The sequence below is a fragment of the Ursus arctos genome, unplaced genomic scaffold (assembly GCF_023065955.2).
Source record: "Ursus arctos isolate Adak ecotype North America unplaced genomic scaffold, UrsArc2.0 scaffold_32, whole genome shotgun sequence".
Classification (NCBI taxonomy): domain Eukaryota; kingdom Metazoa; phylum Chordata; class Mammalia; order Carnivora; family Ursidae; genus Ursus; species Ursus arctos.
In genome coordinates, this window is record NW_026623008.1 from 26152024 (window position 1) to 26173374 (window position 21351).

At 38.5% G+C, this 21351-nt stretch overlaps 1 protein-coding gene and 1 pseudogene across 7 annotated transcripts in view; one reads left to right on the forward strand and one right to left on the reverse strand.

The window, feature by feature from the left end:
* Positions 1-3081: 3081 nt before the first annotated feature.
* ZMYM4 (zinc finger MYM-type containing 4) overlaps positions 3082-21351 on the forward strand; it is a 142213-nt gene continuing 123943 nt past the window's right edge. For 3 of the 7 annotated variants that reach the window (XM_048222020.2, XM_048222022.2, XM_057305388.1), the window contains exon 1: positions 3083-3477. In XM_048222020.2, the coding sequence (XP_048077977.1) occupies positions 3439-3477 (39 nt within the window). In that variant the 5' untranslated portion in view covers positions 3083-3438. Of the gene's footprint in view, positions 3487-3526; positions 3665-21351 lie in introns of those variants that run through there. The other 4 variants (XM_057305389.1, XM_057305386.1, XM_026516702.4 and 1 more) reach the window with 4 other exon arrangements.
* LOC125283082 (40S ribosomal protein S20-like) lies at positions 9025-9523 on the reverse strand (annotated as a pseudogene).

A 21351-nucleotide genomic window follows, 5' to 3' on the forward strand; every position in this document is an offset into this window, starting at 1 on the left:
CACTCACGTGTAGAACTTCTTCCAAGACCCCGTATCGAATTTTGTATATGGAAGTTTGTGTACTAATTCTTTAAAAATTACCTCCCTGCCCCCATCACATAAACTTCAAGACCCACGAAAATTAGATTCACCCCTAACTGACAGACACTCTGAGGTGCTTAATGCAGGCCTTTTCTCTTCCCAACTGTACAAGGCCATTACTTTTACTTGTATGTGGCTGTTTGCCTGTTGTCGTGGATACAGTCTGCAAATCATCTCTACCTGGAATTCCGAAAAGAAGCAAAACAAGAGTGCTTTCTATTTGAAGAGCTAGAGTAGGAAGACAGAGGCATTTGTCTCTCAATCACTGTCTCTCTTTTCCTTCTTCTTCCCTCTACCCTTTAACAGAGAGTCAGGCTTTTGTTTTACTTCCCTATGTCACAGCTTCATGGCTTATCTGTCTTAGATGAAAGGAACATCTCTTCTGGAGTTTGGGAGAATGAGATTCTCGCTATGTGCTGAATTTTTTAAGTTAAATAGAATTAAGGACGTTTAGCAAATTCTTTTTCTCTCCACTAAGCCTATTCTACTCTCTCCTGATTAGGGAAATAAGTCTCAGAGCTCCACTTCAGGCAAGAGTCTATGATGGAACATGATTTAAAGAAGAAAATTAAAATGAATCAGCTTGATATTTGCAAAGTATTACACCACTATACTCTACTTTTCTTTTAAAGAAGTCAGAAAATTGGATTTGTACATGACATAATCCCATTTTAAATGTTGACATATAATCAAAAAAATAAAAATTTAGAATATATAATTCTTATGATGCTGGGAAACAAAAGGGTCCTAAGAGACTTAGAAATATCAACTAATTCTCCCAACAACCCATTTTATAGATGAGGAAACTGAGGCAAAGAGCAAGTAACTTGACCAAGATCACATAGCTATATATGGTACAAACCAAATACCTGTCTGTGGGGAAGATTTGTCTGCAAGGCAGCCAACCTGGAACCCCTAGTTTATGATATATTTGAATAAGCTAGAAAGAAAAAGCCTTTAAATTCTGGCTTGGCTTCTCTGCTGAATGACCTCGTACTAGTTACTTAACCTCTAGAAATCCCTCTGTAAAATTAGGATAATGTGATCAATCTTGCAGTACTTACTAAATGTCGGTTTTCTTTTTTCTCCTTCCTCTTATATGGATGATTGCGCTGAACATTCATGATATGCTTGTATGTTATCTGGAATGCACAAATCTTGCCTATTGTTCAAGACCCAACATATTCCTAATTCTTCTAGAAATAGTCTGCTAGAGTAGACTGTGCTAGGCTTGGGGTCGGGATGCTTGTGCCAGTCCTTGTGCTGTTATTAATCCTTTGTGTGAGTGCACACAACTTTCTGAGCCTCAGTGGCTTTATCTTTACAACGTAGAGTTGGACTAAATCAATGGCTTTCAACTGTGTTTTGAGAAATGTTACATTTCTCTAATGGTGGGAGGGGGCATGGAAGAAGAGAGAGGGCAAGGGGAAGGATGGGTGAGCAGTTTATGGGTTCCCATCTCCACTACAAATTTAGCAACTCCATTTTAAGCTGTCAGATTTTATTACAAAGGAGTATTCCACTGCCAATGAAACAGGTGGAAACCACGAGACCTCTCATGTACCCACATTCTCTAAAACTCTTTTCTTGGTTTCTTTTTTATTTCCTTTCTGTCCTAAACATGGAACTAAAGGGTCAGACATGTTTTGAAAATTCCACCTGATATACACATCCGTTGTCCTTTTCTCTTTTCTACCAAGAAGTGAAATTAAAGATGAAGAGGCCTAAGCAAAGACCAGCATGGATACTTCCAGCAATTTCACAGTTTCCAGGAAAATGTTATGGATTAGGAAACTTCAGTTTCAAAACAGCTACCAAGTGACACACAAAAGTCTTAAATTATCTCTCATTATCCTGTGATTTTAGGAGTTGCTCATCTGCATTTGAATGCTTCTTGCTGTGGGGGAATGACCTTCACGAGGCAGCTTCTTTGTATTTCTTACTTGATTGTCTTTAAGCTATCATTATGGACTCCATTAGAGCAATTTTTCTCCACCTGCGGCTAAGGAACTAGAAGGTATGAAGAGGAATAAAGCAAGCCCCCATTCTCTTCAGTCTTCCTCAGCTTCCATTTTAGGGCAAGATAGTCCCAAATTTACTTCCCAGTTTTCTGCTTTGAAAAAAGATGATCATCCTTTAAGTCAGAGTCTCAGAGCTCCTTGAATGGAGGTGAATGAGGACACACAGTATCTGCAAATCATCACATGTCTTCGCAGAAGATTTACAATATTCTTGAAGTATCATGGAACTTCCATTTCTGATCATCTAGATGAAAACTGATTAATCTTTTGCTTTGAAGGCGGGTTGGTACATTGAAAAGCCTGGAAGGCTGTTGCTCAAATCTTGATTCTAAATTCACATCAGCATTTAGGCGCCTTGAGGCAGATTACTTTTCTGGACCAGGCAGCAATTTGACCATTGGGAGTATTGCAGTAGATGCTTTCTGAGATTCTTCTCAATTTAGATATCCTCAGGGCAAATTACTATTGAGGAAATTAGCTCCAGTTGTTGGTTTGGTCTTCAAAATCACTACAGGATCTGATTTTGAGGTTAGGCTGTCAGAGTTGGCCCTTAATATTCTATGCCCTGTGCTTCAGATCAGGCTATCTAAAGGAAGTAAAGCTGGGTCTCCTTGAGATGACTGGCTTGTTCCCTCATTGGTTGGGATTCTTCATGTTCAGAGGTCCACTGAGAACTTCAGCTCACCATCATTTTCCCTTTACAATGGACATCTCCGCAGTCAGGTGTAAGATGATGATCTGGACCCCTCACTGACATGTCACCCTATTCTCCAGATAGTCATTTCATTAATTTCTTTCATTCCTCCTTCATCACTGCGTCATGGTCCCTTTAAGGCAGCGGCCATAGTTGAGTGGTGGGAGCAGCTGCTGGCAGCAAAGAGACTTGCAGGATTTGGCCTACCCTTGGTCACTCACCGCGCACGCTCAGGACCGGGGGCTTGGTGGGAAAGGAAGGAGGGGCTTAAGGTGCGCCTGCGCATCTGGGGCGCGCGCAAGGGGCTGGTTTGGTGATCCCTTTAAGAAACCGCAGGCGGAGGAATTTCTCTGAGAGAAAATAATCCTACTCACGGGGCCCCTTGGAGGCCATTAACCCCCCGAGTCCCGGCCCCCCCTTTCCCGGGCAGGCCCTACCGCCCACGCGCGCACCCGTGGGATCTCTGGATCTCCGACCCGGCGCGCGGCATCCGCCCCCTCCCCACTCTCAGCGCCAGGCCCTGCCGGGTCCGGGGAAGCTGCCGCGAGGCGGCCGTGCCTGCAGTGTGGGCGGGGGCCGGGGGCCCGAGAGGTTCCGCCGCCACCGCGCCGGGAGCCGCAGCGGTTCCGAGCGGGGCCCAACATGGCGGAGAGAGAGGTGGAGTCCGGCCCCCGAAAGAGGGTAGGTGAGGTGAGGCAGAACTCGGGCGGCGGGCGGCGGGGGGCGGGGCGGGAGTCGCGTCCCGGGGCCGGGAATGGGCCAAGAGCAGGCTCGTGGAGGGGTCGCCGAGGCCCGGCTGGGGAGAGGTTGTGGGCAGAACTGAGGCAACCTTGGCTCTGGAGCGCGCTGGAGAGTGGTCCTTCGGCAGGTGGGACAAAGATTTGCTGCTGGTTAAGAGGGGGAGGGGCGAGGGTTGTTGTTTGCTTTTTTTTATTTTTCCAGCACTGGGGGTGGGTTATGTGGGCCAGGGGAGGGAAGGTGTCACACTCTTAAGTGCATCTTTAGTAAATCAGACTCTGGAAGTTTAACTGGGGAGAGGTCAGGTGGGGGTGGTAGTGGCGGGAATAAGTCGTGGACGGGTCTTAAGAGGAATAACCTGGACGGTTCTTCAGTAACACCATTGCGAATTCATTTTCCTACCTCCTTTCCCCTCCCCCCATAACCGTTATCAAGACCAAGGTGGAGGTGGTGCTCTTACCTGTGAAGAAGTAGGGTCGTTGGCATGTCCTGATTTAGAGAGATTTTGGCAACTCTAAATGTCATGTTCTAGTCTAGCCTCTTTACCAACAATTAAGAACATGAAAGAGTATGACAAGTTTTGTCATAACAAGGATGTACCCAACCAGCCTGCAGAGGTGAAGCCAGTTGTACATGGGAGTTGTTGAGTGCCTTTTAAAGTTTGTCTTGAAACTTTTCTTATTTAATTCTGAATGATTTATTTTCAGGCGGAGAACAATACTGCACTATCGATTGAGCAATATTTTTCAGATTTTGTTTTTAACTTCCTACCCCCCCACCTTGGTATGTTGAGCAGTAAGTTTTCTATCAGGAATCTTCCTTTTGGGAATGGTCACAAAATGATCAAATTAGTGTTACTCCAACCACGTAAAATATTACCATTTAATTTTTTTTAGTGACAGTGCCTTTTTGATTTAGCATAGGATTAGCAATATCATAATGAATTACAGCTAACTTTTTTAAAATTTTAATGTATTTTTATTATATTATGTTAGTCACCATACAGTACATCCCTGGTTTCTGATGTAAAGTTCGATGATTCATTAGTTGCGTATAACACCCAGTGCACCATGCAATACGTGCCCTCCTTACTACCCATCACCAGCCTATCCCATTCCCCCACCCCCCTCCCCTCTGTAGCCCTCAGTTTGTTTCTCAGAGTCCATAGTCTCTCATGCTTCATTCCCTTTCTTCCTGCTAACGCTAACGTTTTGAGTGCTTACTATGTGCCTGGTACTGTGCTTTACAGGAGGAATTTAACTTTGTCTTAGCTGTGTAAAATCCATTTTGCAGATGAAGAAATGTAGGCGTAGAGAGGTTAAGTAATTATACTTAAGATCAGATAGCTCTTTAAGAGGTTGAGCTGGGATTTGAATTCAGGTTTGTCCCAACTACAGTGCTTGTGTCCGAGGCCAGTCTGTTTCTCTCCTTAAAGGCTTAAATTATAGGGGCGTCTGGGTGGCTCAGTTGTTTAAGTGTTAGGACTCTCGATCTTGGCTTAGGTATTGATCCCAGGGTCTGAGTTCAAGCCCCATCTTGGGCTCCATGCCTATCATGCCTACCTAAAATGAAACAAAACTTAAATTATAAATTACCAAAGAAATGTCAAATAGTTTTTTTCTAACAATTTATTAGGAAATATTTTCAGCTACACAGCAAAATTGAAAAAATGTACAGGGAGCGTTCATACACTCACTACCTAGATTCTACTATTAACATTTTATTGGTTTTATCACGTGTTTATTCCTATATCTAGCCCTTTATCCATTTCAGTTATTTTAATGCATTTCATTGTAGTATTTGGAGCAATTAAAATTTAATGTCGATAGTCTTAGGTTTATAGAAGTTTAGATCTTTCTTATGCAATAATTAGTCATAGCTAGAATAAGTTAAACTGTATGATAGTATATTAAATAGTTCATTTAGTGTAAATATTGGGTATGGAATGCACATTTTTGAAATTTTAAAATACTCTTCAAGCTGTGAGTCAGTTTAAACTGGATCCTCATATTTTAGTCAAGGCGCATGGCATGTGGTCCACCAATTAAAAGATATAGGATAAATTACTTTAGATGTGTAATGTTCATTCAAGGAGATCTCTGAATCCAGTTGCTACTAATGCTATTATCATTCATCTTATGAAATGGAATGTTCTAGAAAACATCTAAGCATGTCGGTAACAAATTCAACTAGATTTTAAACACTTCTTTCTCTTCTAATACACTTTAAAGGTGCCTCACTGGTAGTAATCTAAACTATTATTTTTTAATATCATGTAATGTATATAGCACTTCTACAGGTTTTACCCATTATTTTACCAATTTCATTGTGGAGGAAGATTACGTTCATTGTCTTTCAGGCTCCATAATCCATTTTTTAAGTTATTTTCGTTTTTTTTTTTTTTTTTTTTTTTTTTTTTTTTTTTAAGTAATGTCTATACCCAATGTGGGGCTTGAACTCAAAACCCTTGTTCAGGAGTCGCATGCTCTACCAGACAGGTGTGCCTCCATTTTGTTTTTGATATTTGGTTAGAATGTTCAGTAGGGTTATCCTGAACTGTACACATGGTACATGTGCTTTTTTCCCCTCATTTTTTTGATGTGTGCTAAACCCATGTGGATTCCATATGTGTATTCTAAACAGATTAGCAGGGACTATGTACAAAAGTACAGTATCTTTTTAAGTAATTTGCTTTGAGGCAGCTAAAAAAATTGCATAGGCCTAGGTAATAAATTTAGGCTATTTAATCTGAAATTGCATTGATGATGACATGGTATTATATTTATGATGCCTAACTGCTTTGACCTTTATAATTGTAAGTCACAAAAAATTGTTGAGCACCCATGCTAGTTGTTGAACTGTATGCTAGGCATTATGCTGTGGTATTTATGATCATCTAGGGTAATACATTCTGGCTGTCCTGCTAAATTGTGAATTCTTTTAGGGTAGGGCCCATTTTATTGCATTTTGCATCTCCAACACTATGACTTCCATGTAATAGGAACTCAAGACTTACATTGATTTTTTGGTAAGAAAGTTCACCTGTTGCAGTTGAGGCTGTAGGGCTTGGGTACCAAGTTACTTTGTAATTTTGGGAGCTTTAGTAAATCTTCCATAGCATCCTTTATACTCCAAAATTGTCTCCTATGGATTCAGATTTAGGAATCTTCTGATTGTTCTGGATTATGGTTAGATGGGAGAGTGTGTTTTAAGACCCTTGGGTTAACAACCTTAATTTCTGTGTAGGCCTGCGGGCTGTCTTACTTTTATGCTTGTGGGCATTTAGAACAATAAGTATTCATTAGATAAGGTTGATTTGATTGTATTCTGACTATATTGGAATGCCAGTCTTCCAGTTTTTGAACTTGGGGAAGCTAAGTATGTGGGTGGGTCAGCAACCATATCTACCTGTGCTAAGAACCAAGTTCATATGAAGGTTGTATACACGTAGTCTTTCTTATTTTAAAGTTAGAATATTTTTGAAATATTATTTATGAGTTATTTTTTTTTAAAGATTTTATTTATTTGACAGAGATAGAGACAGCCAGCTAGAGAGGGAACACAAGCAGGGGGAGTGGGAGAGGAAGAAGCAGGCTCCTCGTGGAGGAACCCGATGTGGGGCTCGATCCCATATTGCCGGGATTACGCCCTGAGCCGAAGGCAGACGCTTAACAGCTGCGCCACCCAGGTGCCCCTGTGAGTTTTTTTAAGATTGTAAAATTTTTATTTTCTAATATAAGTTTTAAAATTCATTAGTTAAGCTTGTGAATAGTGGAATTATTTTATGCATGGCTATTAAACTTAGGAAGCACGAGATCTAACTAAATCTGGTGGCCGTATTTTTTTGTGAAATCCCTGTATCTTTTCAAAGTTTACATACAGAATGATGACTTTTGTAAATGTATATGTTATTACATGGTCTAGTAAGTTGTATCCACTCTCAAACTTGTCTGTATATTAAATTTGAGCCATATGTGTTTGGTATGCTTAAAAGAAAGATGAGCATACGTATAAGTAGTATGCTTCCATTTTTGTAAAAGCTGACCATTTTCCCTTCCCCACGTATGTGTCTATACTCATATATGTATAAGCTTGGAGAAAGTTGTGGAGGCTACATGTCAGGCTACATATTATTGTTGATTACCTTCAAGGGGTGGAGATAGGAAGGAAAGAGAGAACAGGGGAAAATCTTTGCAAAATGGAAAAATACTCATGGTATAAAATAGACTATAAAATGTTATCCATGTTATTGTAAATATGTAAACAGTGAACATGCATGTAGACAAGGAATGGAAAATAACATGAACAAATGAAAACATTGATTTTATCATGTGATGGGACTATGGAGAAGTTTTGCTTTGGATTTCTGTTATTTTAATATTTTATAATAAAATAATTGCGAATGGGTGATCCCTCTTAATTCCTTGATGAACTTTTAATCTTTTGTCTTTTTGCTAAATGTGTTACTTAAAAAGCACAATGGTACATACTAAGAATACTTGAAGCTCACGTGTACACAGTGTAAAGCATCTGCTTGAAGATTGCATTGGCCCTGTATAGAGACCCTTCTAGTGTTGTTGATGATTCTGAATTATTTTCACAGTACCCATCCTATAACTAGCAGAGGTTTCTGTAAATAAAGGTAATACTTGATATTTATAAACATTTAAGTTCCAGTCATTTTAATTATTTTATGTGTAATATATCCTCCAGTCCTCATTAATTCCATAAACGGTAGTCACTATTACTGTCCCATTTTATAAATGAGGAAACTGAGGTACAGAGATTTTTTTTTTTTGCTCAAGGTCTTAATATAATAGGCTAAACCAATATCAAGTACTACTTGAAAAATTATACTGTTTGATAAACGGTGTAAGTTAGAATTCATTATAATAACATAAGAATTAATATGTCCATTAATTATATATAATATATGTAACATAAAATACATGTATGTATATGTATAATAATAGTCTAGGTCCTGAATTGTTTGGAATTTTTGGTGGTTAAAACCAATTGAATTATATTTAAATTAAATTACTTCTCAGGATGCATCAAAATACATTCTAGTTTGAGATGATCTTAAAACATATCTTCACAACTCAGTTTTATTTTTAAGAAAGTATACACTAAATATTTTAAAGCTATGATTTATTCTAAAGATAAAGTTTGTGCTTCCTTTGAAAATGGAATGATTTTCTAATTTACTAAGACCATTTAAGGAGATAAATGTTAAATTGCAATTTTATGGATATTTGTGAATATGTTTGAATTCTATATTAGGAGACTGACCACTCTTTAAAGAAGACTGAGATTTCCTTTAAATATTCTGGTTATTTTATTGTGCATTAACTATGTAATTATTTGAGCTAAGGAAAGAGAAAGAAAAACATTATAGAATAGTATTAGGCTGAACCATATAAAATTGCTAATATTTGACCATTTGACTTATAAAAAATACATTTTTTTTAACAGCTGATAATCAGTTTATTAAAAAAGTTCATGTAAGCATGTGCAGTGGTTGACTTCAATCTAAACTCCTGGCTCAATACTGATGGAAGTAATCTGCTCTAACAACCTCAGAAGGACTGTACAAGTCAGAGTCACTTGTGGATCCTCATCTGAAAACGATCCCAAATGTTAGAACCTTCACTACAGGGAGTTTTTCTTGTAGTGATTCTCAGAGTTGTGGTAGGCATCCAGACTGGTCCTTCCACTTGAGATTCTTCTCCTTTGTACCTCTCATCAAGCCTCACATACCTTCTCCAAAGATTTTACATTGTGCTGGTTAGAGTAATTCTAATTCGGTGAATCGCCACCTCTGGTTCATGGGTATCTTCCTGGTGTCTTTAAAAGCCCTGTCTGTGGCACAGCTTTCTGATGGACTTGTTCCTTGGAGAGAACAGTGGTGAGTCAGGAGCAGAAGCAGGGCTCCCAGAAGCTCTGCCATAGCTGTGATCACGTCTTCCTCAAAGAGCAAAGAGTGCATTTTCAAATGGCTCAACTTCTAATAGAGCATAGACTTTTCAAAGTCAGGTTTTGGTATGATCTTTAGCATTTAGCAGTGTTGGGATAATAACACCCACACCCATTTATGCTTAGGGAATATGTTTAATATTACTTTAATTTCATTCTTATCTTTGTGGCCTCCTGGAAGCTTGAGTTAGCTACCTTCTTGCTTTTCACCAAAGATAATACCTGAGCAAACCAGAATTTTCTATCCAACATGGACTACCCACTAGTCTTGAGGTTTAAGGATCGTGTGTTCATCTTTCTTTACATCTCCTAACGTGTTGTCTTATAAATTTAAATGTGATATATATATGCACACACAAACACATATTGTGCATTTACAAGCAAAAATTAAAAACCCTTTTTATTCTGTTTCATAATTTGATATTAATATAGAATATAAAATATAGCTTGGTACAGTGAAACTGCATTTGCCTGTTACCCAGCTTTGACAGCTAAACAGTTCTCAACATTTTGCTATTACCCAACTTCTTTTTTTTTTTTTGGTCCAAATAATATTAAAGAAATCTCAGACATAACATCATTTAATCTATACATACTTATGCATGTATTTCTAATAAGTAAGAATTAAAACTAAACAACTCCAGTACCATACCTAGTAAGGTTGAGATTTCCTTAATCCAGTCTGTGTTCAGATTTCTTTGATTCTTTAAATGGTAGTTTTTGTTTTGTTTTTTTGTAGTTGGTTTGTTTAAATCACTATCCAAATAAGATTTACCGTTTTATTTGGTTTATCTGCCTCTTAAATTTCTCTTAACTTCAGCGGTTGCCCTCCCTACTGTGTACACCCTGCACTTTTTCCCATGCTATTTCTTTGTTGAAAAAACTAGGTCATTTGTTCAGGAGAATTTCCCACATTCTGGATTTGGCTACTTGAATACTTGTGGTGTTTTAACATGTTCAATTACCCTTCATATTTCCCACAAATTAGTAGTTACATATAGAGCAGTGGTTCTCAACTTTGGCTGAAACTTGAGAATTACCTGGAGAGCTTTTAAGTATCCTGATTCTCAGGTTACATTTCAGATTAGTGAAATCAGAATTCATGGGTGGATTCTAGGCATCGATATTTTAAAAAATTTCCCAAGTGATTTAGTCTGTAGCCAAGATTGAGAACTTGAATTGGTAGAGCTTTATGAGATTTAAGTTCAGTTTCTTTAAGAAAGAAGAATGCATGAATAGAGTGATATATAACTTATTTCCAATCAGTTTTAATAATAAAAAGGTGTGCTGTTTAATAATTACAGTGGGGTAATAGCCATAAGCTGGGATTGTCCTGGACAAATTAGGATATATAGTCATCCTATTAGATGATGCTAGTAGATGGTGAATTATTCCAGGAGGCACACTTTTAAGTGATACTAAAATTGATCAATTTACGTTCTGCCAGTGGAATCTAAACATTATAGTTTCTTAGCATCTCACCTAATGAATTTATCAGCCATAGATGATTGTTTCCTAAATCTATGATTTCATCAGAATAGTGATTTTTTTTTTTTATCATTTCTTCTGTTATTCACTGGAATTCTTCCATAAAGAATTTCTTCATCAGTTATTTGGTTACCCTGTAATATTTGTACAGGAAAAACAGAGTAAATGCTTATTTTTCTCCTTTATTTATCAACTTTCAGAAGAATGAATTGATGCCATAGCAAATCCTAATGGTGAGGCTTGGGAGGTGATACCATTATGAACACATAGATTTTAATATGTTTGATATGTTTAAATGTATTGTGGTCAGTATCCTTTTTGATGTTTGAATTTGTCATATTTTTTATTAATGGCTATCTGTGTTAGTATCCTAAGGCTGCCATAACAAATTACTGCCAATTTGGTGGCTTAATATAGCAGAAATTTATTCTGTCTCAGTTCTGGATGCTGGATGTCTGATACCAAGGTGTCAGCTTTTGGAAAGATTCTGGAAGCTTCTGTGAGTTGATTTATATTCCTTGAATTGTGGCAGCAGAACTCCAGTCTGGCTCCCTCTTCACATGGCCTTCTGTGTTTTCTTTTCTGTCTCTTTTAAGGATATCTTCATTGTATTTAAGGTCCAGCCTAATCCTGGATGATCTGATCTCAAGATCTTTACCTTAAATACATCTGCAAGGACCTCTTCTCACATTCTGAGTTTCTGGGTGCACATGTCTTTTAGGGGCCACAATTCAAGCCACTACAGTCCACCCTCTTGTCCCTCAAACTTGACACCCATCACATATGCAAAATACATTCATCTCTATCCCAACATCCCCCAAAGTCTCAACCCATTATAGCATGAATTCTTAAGCCTTAAATCTCATCTAAATATTATCAGCTCAAAAACAGCCAAATCTTAGCATCTAAATCATCTACACAAGATATGAGTGTGATTCTGGGTATGACCCATCTCAGGTAAAATTCCTCTTCATCTGTTTCTCTGTGAAACCAGAAAACAAATTTTCTGCTTTCAACATACAATCCTGGGTCAGGCCTAGGATAGATATTCCCATTCCAAAAGGAAGGAAATGGAAGGAATAAAGGGATCACTGGTCCCAGTTAAGTTCAAAACTCAGCAGGACCAGTTTCCTTAGATTTCAAGACCTGAGAAGAACTCTCTGTGGTTCGATCCTCTGTCCTCTGGGTTTATTGAAGCACTGTAGACCCCTGCTTTGAGCCTACTTCTTTGGCTTCTACTTCTGTGTACCTTTCTTTTTCTTGAAGGGTAGCACATGTTCACATATGAGTAGCTTTATTAGCTCTTTCCTGCTGATAGAATTCCAGAAGTCAGATTTTTTTCATTTTTGTCTAGTCTGTGTTCTCTGAAGTGTAGCCTTACAGTGTTTTTGTTGGTATAATATGTTCACAAACCTTGAGTCTCCTCTATATGTAAAGGGGATCCATACAATTAGACAAGAGGGTTCTTCAGAGATCCTGGATAACCCCATTTTATTCCTGACTTAAATTGAGGTGACTGATTGGACCCATGAGTCATACGTCTAATATCTTCAGCAAATAGTTGTCCAGCTACACCCTTGGCCCTTTCCCTAGAGCACATTTTTCTAATAGTGAATTCCATAATTTTAGCATCCTCTGCCATCTGGATGGGCTGAGAACCTCCCAAATCATCAAGAGTTGTTTCCTTTTTGCTTAATATTTCCTCAATTTATCTCTCTCCGCTCACTTTTTACTCTTAGCAGCAAGAAGAAGCTAGGTTGTACTTTCAACACTTTGCTTAGAAATCTTAGTAAATATCTAAGTTCATTGCTTCCAAGTTCTGCTTCCTACCCAGTGTAGAACACAATTCAGTCAAGTTTTCTGCTACTTTATAACAACGATCACCTTCCCAATAAGGTATTCCTCATTTCCTTCTGACATCTCACCAGAAACATCTTTAACATTCAGATTTTCTCAACATTTTATTCATGGTATGTGTATTTTTTAAGATGTTAAAAGTTTTCTCTTCTTTGTTCCTCACTTCCTTGTGAAACTTCACTAGAATTGCCTTTAATATCTGTATTTGTACCAACTATCTCTTGAAAGCAATCTAGATTTTTTCTATCTGGGTTTTTTTTGTTGTTGTTTCTGTTTTTTTTTTTTTAAGTAGGCCCTGTGCCTGGTATGGAACCCAACCCGGGGCTTGAACTCATGATCCTGAGATAAAGACCTGAGCTAAGATCAAGAGTTGGATGTTTAACTGACTGAGCCACCCAGGCACCTCCCCTTTTTTTTTTGATAGTTGACATATTGCCTCAGTCATGCTTCTTAAAATTCATCTAGTGTCTACTCATTATCCAATTCCAAATCTACTTCTTCATTTTTAGGTATTTATTACAGCAACGTACCATTTCCAAGTACCAAAATCTGTATTAGTCTCCTAGGTTTGCCGTAAGAAATCACTACAAACTTGGTGGCTTAAAACAACAAATTTATTCTCTCACAGTTCTGGAGGATAGAAGGGGTCAGCAGGGCCATCCTCTCTCTGAAGGCTCTGGGAAAGAACCTTTTTATTCTCTTTCAGCTTCTGGTGGCCTTAGGTGTTCTTTGATTTGTGGCAGCATTAACTCCAGTTTTTACCTCTGTTTTCACCTGGCCTTCTCTCTCTGTTTTTGTCTCTTCTAAGGACAGTCTTCATTGGATTTAGGGCCTACCCTAATCCAGGGTCATCTCATTTCAAGATCCTTGCACTAATTACATCTGCAAAGAAGTTTCATTCCAAAAAGATCAGATTCTGAGTATCTGGGAGGACATATCTTTGGGGGCCACAGTTCAGCCTACAACAAGGTCTTTAACATTAGCATTTGAATGTTTAAAAAAAATTATATTAAAAGTTACCTTAAATTTTTTTAATGTGCTAAAATATACATGACATAGAATTTACCATTTTGGTTATTAAAAGTGTATAAATCAGTGGCATTAAGTACATTTTGATAGTGTTGTGCAAGTATTACCACTGTCTGTCTTTTTTTTTTTTTTTTTTAGGATTTATTTTAGAGAGAGGGTGTGGGGGAGGGACAGAAGGCGAGGGAGAGAGAGAGAATCTCAAGCCTGCTCTGTGTGCTGAGCTCAAGCCTGACTCAGGGCTCCATCTCATGACTCTGAGATAAGACCAAGAGTTGGACGCTCAACCACCAGAGCCACCCAGGTGCTCCTACCACTGTCTTTTTCACCCCAGACAGAAAGTCTGTCCACGTTAAGGAGTAACTCCCAATTGTTCTTCCCTCCAGCCTTTGTTATGATTTAATTTACTTTATATCTCAATGAATTTGCCTATTCTATATATTTCATATAAGTGGAATCATACAATATTTGACCTTTGGTGTCTGGCTTATTTCACTGAGCATAGTATATCAGAACTTCATTCTTTTTTATGCCTGAGTAATAGTTTATTGTATGTATATAACACATTTTATTTATCCTTTCATTTGTTGATGGACACAGGTGGTTTTTATCTTTTGGCTGTTATGAAAAATGTTGCTATAAACAGTGCCGTACAAGTATCTGAGTCTCTGTTTTCACTTCTTTTGGGTATATGCCTAGAAATGGATTTGCTGGGATAAATGGGATTTTTACGTTTATCTTTTTGAGGAATCCCCAGACTGTTTTCCACAGAAGTGCACTAGCAGTGCACGAGGATTCCAGTTTCTCCATATCCTCTCTAACTCTTGTTCTTTTTATTCTTTCTTCTTCTTTTTTTTTGATAATAGCTGTCCTAGTGGGTGTGAAGCATTGTGGTTTTGATTTGTTTTGTTTTTTTTTTAAAGATTTTATTTATTTATTTGACAGAGAGAGAGACAGCCAGCGAGAGAGGGAACACAAGCAGGGGGAGTGGGAGAGGAAGAAGCAGGCTCCCAGAGGATCAGGGAGCCCAATGCGGGGCTCGATGTGGGGCTCGATCCCAGGACCCTGGGATCACGCCCTGAGCCAAAGGCAGATGCTTAACGACTGAGCCAACCAGGCGCCCCTGTATTTTTTTTTGATGACTAATGATGTTGAGTATCTGTTCTTGTGCTTATTGGCCATTTGTATATCTTCCTTGGAGACGTGTATTTAAATCCTTTGCCCTTTTTTAATTGGGTTGTCTTTTTGTTATTGAGTTATAGAAGTTCTTTATATATTCTGGATATTAAACTCTGATCAGATATGTGATTTACAAATATTTTTTCCCATTCTGGGGGTTTTCTTTTCATTCTTGATAGTGTCCCTTGATCCACAAAGGTTTTCAGTTTTGATGAAGTCTAATTTGTTTATTTTCCTTTTGTAACTTGTGCTTTTGTTTTCAATTTAAGAAACCATTGCCAAATCTAAGATGATGTAGTTTTTCCCATATGAAGAAATCTAAGAGTTTTGTAGTTCAACTCTTTAATTTAGCTCTCCAATCTATTTAAAGTTAATTTTTGTTTATGGTGTAATGTATGTGTACAGTTTTGTTGTTTTGCATGTGGATATCCAGTTTTTCCAGCACCATATGTTGAAGTCTGTTCTTTTCCCATTGAATGATCTTGGCACGCTTGTCAAAAATCAGTTGGCCCTTGTATCACTTTGGGCGCTATAACAAACTAGCATAGACTGGGTGACTTAAACCATAGGAGTTTCTTTCTAATTTCTGGAGGTTGGGGAGTCTTAAGATCGAGGTGCTGGCAAGGTAGATTTCATTTGGCTTGTTGGCAGCTGCCATTTTTGCTTTGTGCCCTCATAATCTCTTCTTTGTGTGTTCTCAGACAGGGATTGAGCGAGCTCCCTGGTGTCTCTTTTTAGAAGGTCACTAAACCCATCATGAGAGTCCTACCCTCATGACCTCACCTAACACTAGTTACCTCCCAAAGAGCTCATCTTTAAATGTCATAACATTGGGATTTCAGTCTTCAACATATGAATTTTGGGGACACAAATAATCAGTCCATAACAACCATATATGTAAGAGCTTATTTTTTGGATTCTCTGTTTTTTTCCATTGGTCTGTATGTCTCCTTGTGCCTGTACTACACTGTTTTGATTAGTGTAGCTTTGTAGAAGTTTGAAATTGAAAAGTGTGAGTCCTTCAACTTTGTTTTCCCTTTTCAAGATTGTTTTGGCTATTTGGCATCCCTTAAAATTCTACATGAAATTCAGGATTTTTTTCCTATTGCTACAAAAAAATGCCACTGGGATTTTGTTAGGAATTGAATTGAATTTGTAAATCTCTTGGGTACTATTGTCATCCTGATACGATTAAGTCTTCCAATCAATGAATGCACGGTGTCTTTCTTTTTATCTATGTCCTTTAATTTTTTTTTTTTAATTAAGTAAACTTTACCCCCAACTTGGGCCTAGAACTCATGACCCTGATATCAGGAGTGCCATGCTCTGCTGACTAAGCCAGCCAGGTGCCCCTGTCCTTTAAAGTTTCGTTTAGCAGTATTTTGTCCAGGTCTCAGTGTACAAGTCTTGTAGCTCCTTGGTTAAATTTTTCCTAAATATCAGTGTAATACACTGTATTAATAGAATGAAAAAAAGACCCCACATGATCATCTCAGTTGATGTAGAAGAAAACATTTGAAAAACTCCCATCAGACTTTCATTAATAAATTAGGAATAGAAGGGAACTTCCTCAATATGATAAAAGCTATATATGAAAAATCGTAGCTAACATCATATTTGATGGTAAAAGACTGCAGGCCTTCCCCCTAAGATCAGGAATAAGGTAAGGAGGTCCTCTTTTGGTACTTCTAATCAATGTTACTTGAAGTTGCAGCCAGAGCAGTTAGGCAAGATAGAAAAGGCATCCAGATTGGAAGGAAAGAAGTAAAACTCTTACTGCAGATGTCATGATTGTATATATAGAAAGTCTTACAAATACACCAACCTCCCGCCTCCCCACAGACCCTGTGAGAGGTAGTAAATTCAGCAGAGTTCAAGATAAAAAAAAAAACCACACAAAAATCAGTTGTATTTCTACACACTAGCAATGAAATCCTGAAAGGAAATCAAGAAAATTACTTCGGTTACATTAGCGTCAATCTGTATTCTTTTGATTTAACTCCAGTAGCCCTTGAAAGTTTATTCCCTTTTTGGTCAAAAAGATGTGCCTAGGCTCATGCTTTATGGTACTGTCTCAGACTTGGAATTAACTCCCAAGAAGCCTGGGTACCTTTCACCAGGAAGGTTACAGACTATAGTTTGAACTGAGATAAACTTTTTGAAATTAGACTTTTTTGAGACTCTTATTGCTTGTGTTTTTCACTTACTCCTAACTCACATCTGGCTTTTCCTTCTGTTTCCCCACTGAAATTCTCTTTAAGATCACTGAAATGACCTAATAATTTCCAAGTCTACCGGATGCTTTTCAGAGCTAGCTTTTATTTGATTTCTCTTAGATATCTGACCCTATTGCCTGTTCCCTCCTTGAAACTTCTCCCTTATTTATAAGATGGCATTCTCATGGTTCTTTTCTGGAATTGCTTCTTTTTGGTCATCTTTGACTCTTTTTGCATGCCCAGTAAGTGTTGTTTCCTTGGCCTGTGTTTTTCTTGGGTAATCTCCTACAGTAGTTTTAAAACTACCCATTAAATACATTGTGATTTCCTTTCTACTTCTGTGCTTCTTTTTGTGTGTGTGTCTAAAACTCAAAATCTGTATTTCCAGATGTATAATTTGACTTGTATTGTACTGTCTAGCAGATATTGCTAATTCAGTGTGGCTAAAATGGACTCTCTATTCCTCTTGTAAGTACTTGCTTTCACAAACAGCGCCCCATTCCTTCTCTCCCTGTTTTTCTTTCTGTATTCTTTTAGTTATTGTCTTCTAGTCACCCAAGTTAGAAACCTCAGAGTCATCTTGCTTCTTCTCTTTCCCTGATCATTCCAGTTTTAATTGGTGAATCTTATTGAGATTACCTCAGATATGATTTTTAAGATTTTATTGCTACTGATACCAGCCTAGTTATGGTACTCGTTTTGTTTGCTTTCTCTTACTTTCCTTGCCTTTAAAATAAAACTTTTCTCCCCCTCTCCCCCCGCCCATTGTTTCCTCTCCTGTTCATTCTATATACCGGAGACTGATTTATCTTCAGAAATGAAAATCTGTTCATCAATATGGTAACAATTTGGCTCTCTTAATAATAATTCAGATTCTCTTCCTGTGGCAAGAAGCAAGTTGCATCACAGCTCTGACTCTCCTCTTAGAAATGTACTTTTCCTTCATGGGAGAGGTTTTTTCTGATTGACTTTGCTACTGCCATGCTAGCCTTGGTGGGGGTCCTGCTTGGCCCTGCAGCCTGAATGTAGAGATAGAATCTTTGCTTAATTCCACCCAGCACAGTTGAGACCAGGTTGTGCCTTTTTTTTTTTTTTCTTTTTAAAGATTTTATTTATTTGACAGAGAGAGAGACAGCCAGTGAGAGAGGGAACACAAGCCGGGGGAATGGGAGGGGAAGAAGCAGGCTCCCAGGGGAGGCGGGAGCCTGATGCGGGGCTCAATCCCAGGACCTTGGGATCACGCCCTGAGCCGAAGGCAGATACTTAACGACTGAGCCACCCAGGTGCCTCTAGGTTGTGACTTTTAAGATTTTTCTCTACACTCAGTGTGGAGCTTGAACTTAAAACCTTGAGATCAAGAGTTACATGCTCTGCTGACTAACCAAATCAGATGCTCCCCAGGTTATAACTTTTAAACAAGACTTTATTAAAAGTTGATTGTAGTAGGAGGTTTTAAAAGTTGAGCATAGTAGGAGGGAATTACAAAACCAACACAATAGTCCACCCTGCCCCAAATCTGTGGTTTTGCTTTCTGTGGTTTCAGTTACCCACAGTCAACCGCGGTCCATCCGGAAGCAGATGATCCTCCTTCTGATGTATTGTCAGGAAGTCAGTAGTAGCTTAACGCTGTTACAATGCCTAGGTTGTTCATCTCATTTCATCTCTTTCACATAGGCATTTGATCATCTCATATCAACACAAGAAGGGTGAATACAGTACTATATTTTGAGAGACCACATTCACTTAACTTTTATTACAGTATAGTGCTATAATTGTTCTATTATTGGTGTTAGTCTCTTACTGTGCCTAAGTTATACATTCAGCTTTATCATATGTATGTGTAATTGGTCCTTGAATAACATTGGGGTTAGGCGCACTGGTCCCCTCACAGTCAAAAATCTGCCTCTGGCTTTTTAAAAAATATTAATTAATTAATGATTTTATTTATTTGATGGAGAGTGGGAGAGAGCAAGAAAGCACAAGCATGGGGCGCCTGGGTGGCACAGCGGTTAAGCGCCTGCCTTCAGCTCAGGGCGTGATCCCAGCATTATGGGATCGAGCCCCACCTCAGGCTCCTCTGCTGGGAGCCTGCGTCTTCCTCTCCCACTCCCCCTGCTTGTGTTCCCTCTCTCGCTGGCTGTCTCTATCTCTGTCAAATAAATAAATAAAATCTTAAAAAAAAAAAAGAAAGCACAAGCAGGGGGAATAGCAGAGGGAGAGGGAGAAGCAGGGTCCCCACTGAGCAGGGAGCCCAATGTAGGGCTCAATCCCAGGACCCCAGGATCATGACCTGAGCCAAAGGCAGATGCTTAACCGACTGAGCAACCCAGATGCCCCTTATTTATTTATTTTTAAGTAATCTCTACACCCAGTGTGGGGCTTGAACTCACAACCCCAAGATCAAGAGTCTCATGCTTTTCCGACTGAGGCAGCCAGGTACCCCTGCCTATAACTTTTGACTCCCCTAAAACTTAATTACTAATACCCTACTGTTGACTGGAAGTCTTACTGATAACATAAACAGTTGATTAACACGTATTTTGTATGTTATACGTATTATGTATTATACAGTTAACAATAAAGTAAGCTAGAGAAAAGAAAATATGTGTATATATTTTTTAGAGAGCGAGAGACTGTGAGAGGTGGGGGGAGGGGTGGGGAGAGGGGTAGAGGGAGAAGGAGAGAATCTTAAACAGGCTCCATGCCCAGTGTGGAGCTCAGAGCCTGACACAGCTCTCCATTGCACGACCCTGAGATCATGACCCGAGCAGAAATCAAGAGTCAGTCGCTCAACTGGCTGAGCCACCCAGGCGCCCCGAAAAGAAAATTTTTAGAAAATCATAAGGTAGAGAGAATACATTTGCAGTACTGTACTGTATTTATTGAAAAAGTGTATAAGTGTACCTGTGCAGTTCATACCCGTGTTGCTCAAGGGTCAACTGTACTACCCTTAATAGCTATTTCCAAAATTTTAAAACAAAGTATACAAGAGGAAAAAGAAATGGTGCACCCGGCTGACTCAGTCGGAAGAGCATGTGACTCTTGATCTTGGGGTTGTGGGTTTGAGCCTTATGTGAAGTGTGGAGTTTACTTAAATAAATAAAAACTTAAAGAAAAAAGAAAAAAAAAAAGCATCATTCCCGAGAAGGAATTAATAGGACGGGAAAGCTTATTATGTTGGTAACAGTTTCTTTATATGTATTTGTTCAGGTTTAACTTTCCACAAAGAGTTTGAGGTAGTTTACAAAAAGATAAAGATTAAAAGAATTAAGGACCATGGTAAAGGAAAATACAGATGTGATAACTCTAATGTTGTGACTGATCAGAGAATATGATTAAGTATGTCCCGTTATCATGTAGAGCAAACATTACTGCATCTGTGAAGAAACAGCATATTCTAGCACTGACCCTAAAAGTAGGTTCAGATGTGACTCCAGTAGGAGACACTGAGTAATGTACTGAACATTGTCTTCAGTAACATTTTCTTTTTAACAGAAGAAAGTCTCAATTCCTCATCTATAGGTTTTTGTATAAGCATGTCTTTCTTTTGGGTAAATAATTAGGAGTGGGATTTCTGGGTAATGTAAGTTTTCTTGTGTTTTGAGTTATTTATGTATTTTGGATACAAATCCTTTATTAGATGTGTGTTTTGTGAATATTTTCTAGTCTGTGGCTCATCTTCATTTTCTTAACATTGTTTTTCAAAGAGCAGAAATTGAGATTGAGGCTGTGAACACACACACACATATACAGACACAAATTTAATTTTGTGGGAATCAGCAGATAGATAGCAGCAGGGGACCCAGGAGAAAACATATCTTGGTGATTCGTTTTTAATTAGCAATATACTTCAGAATCCCCTGAGGGAATTCTATCCCTGCTCCTTTACAGTACACAAATGTCTAATCCCTGTCTGTCCAGACCTTCTGAAATAGATTAGGTGGAGGATTGCCGAGTAGGAACCACTATCATAGTAAGTTTTGGCCTTGGTCCTTACCATTAACATGGTTTTTGTTTCCTTACAGATAAAATAGAAATAAAGATCTACTTAGTAGGTTTCAGTAGGTTAGTGCAC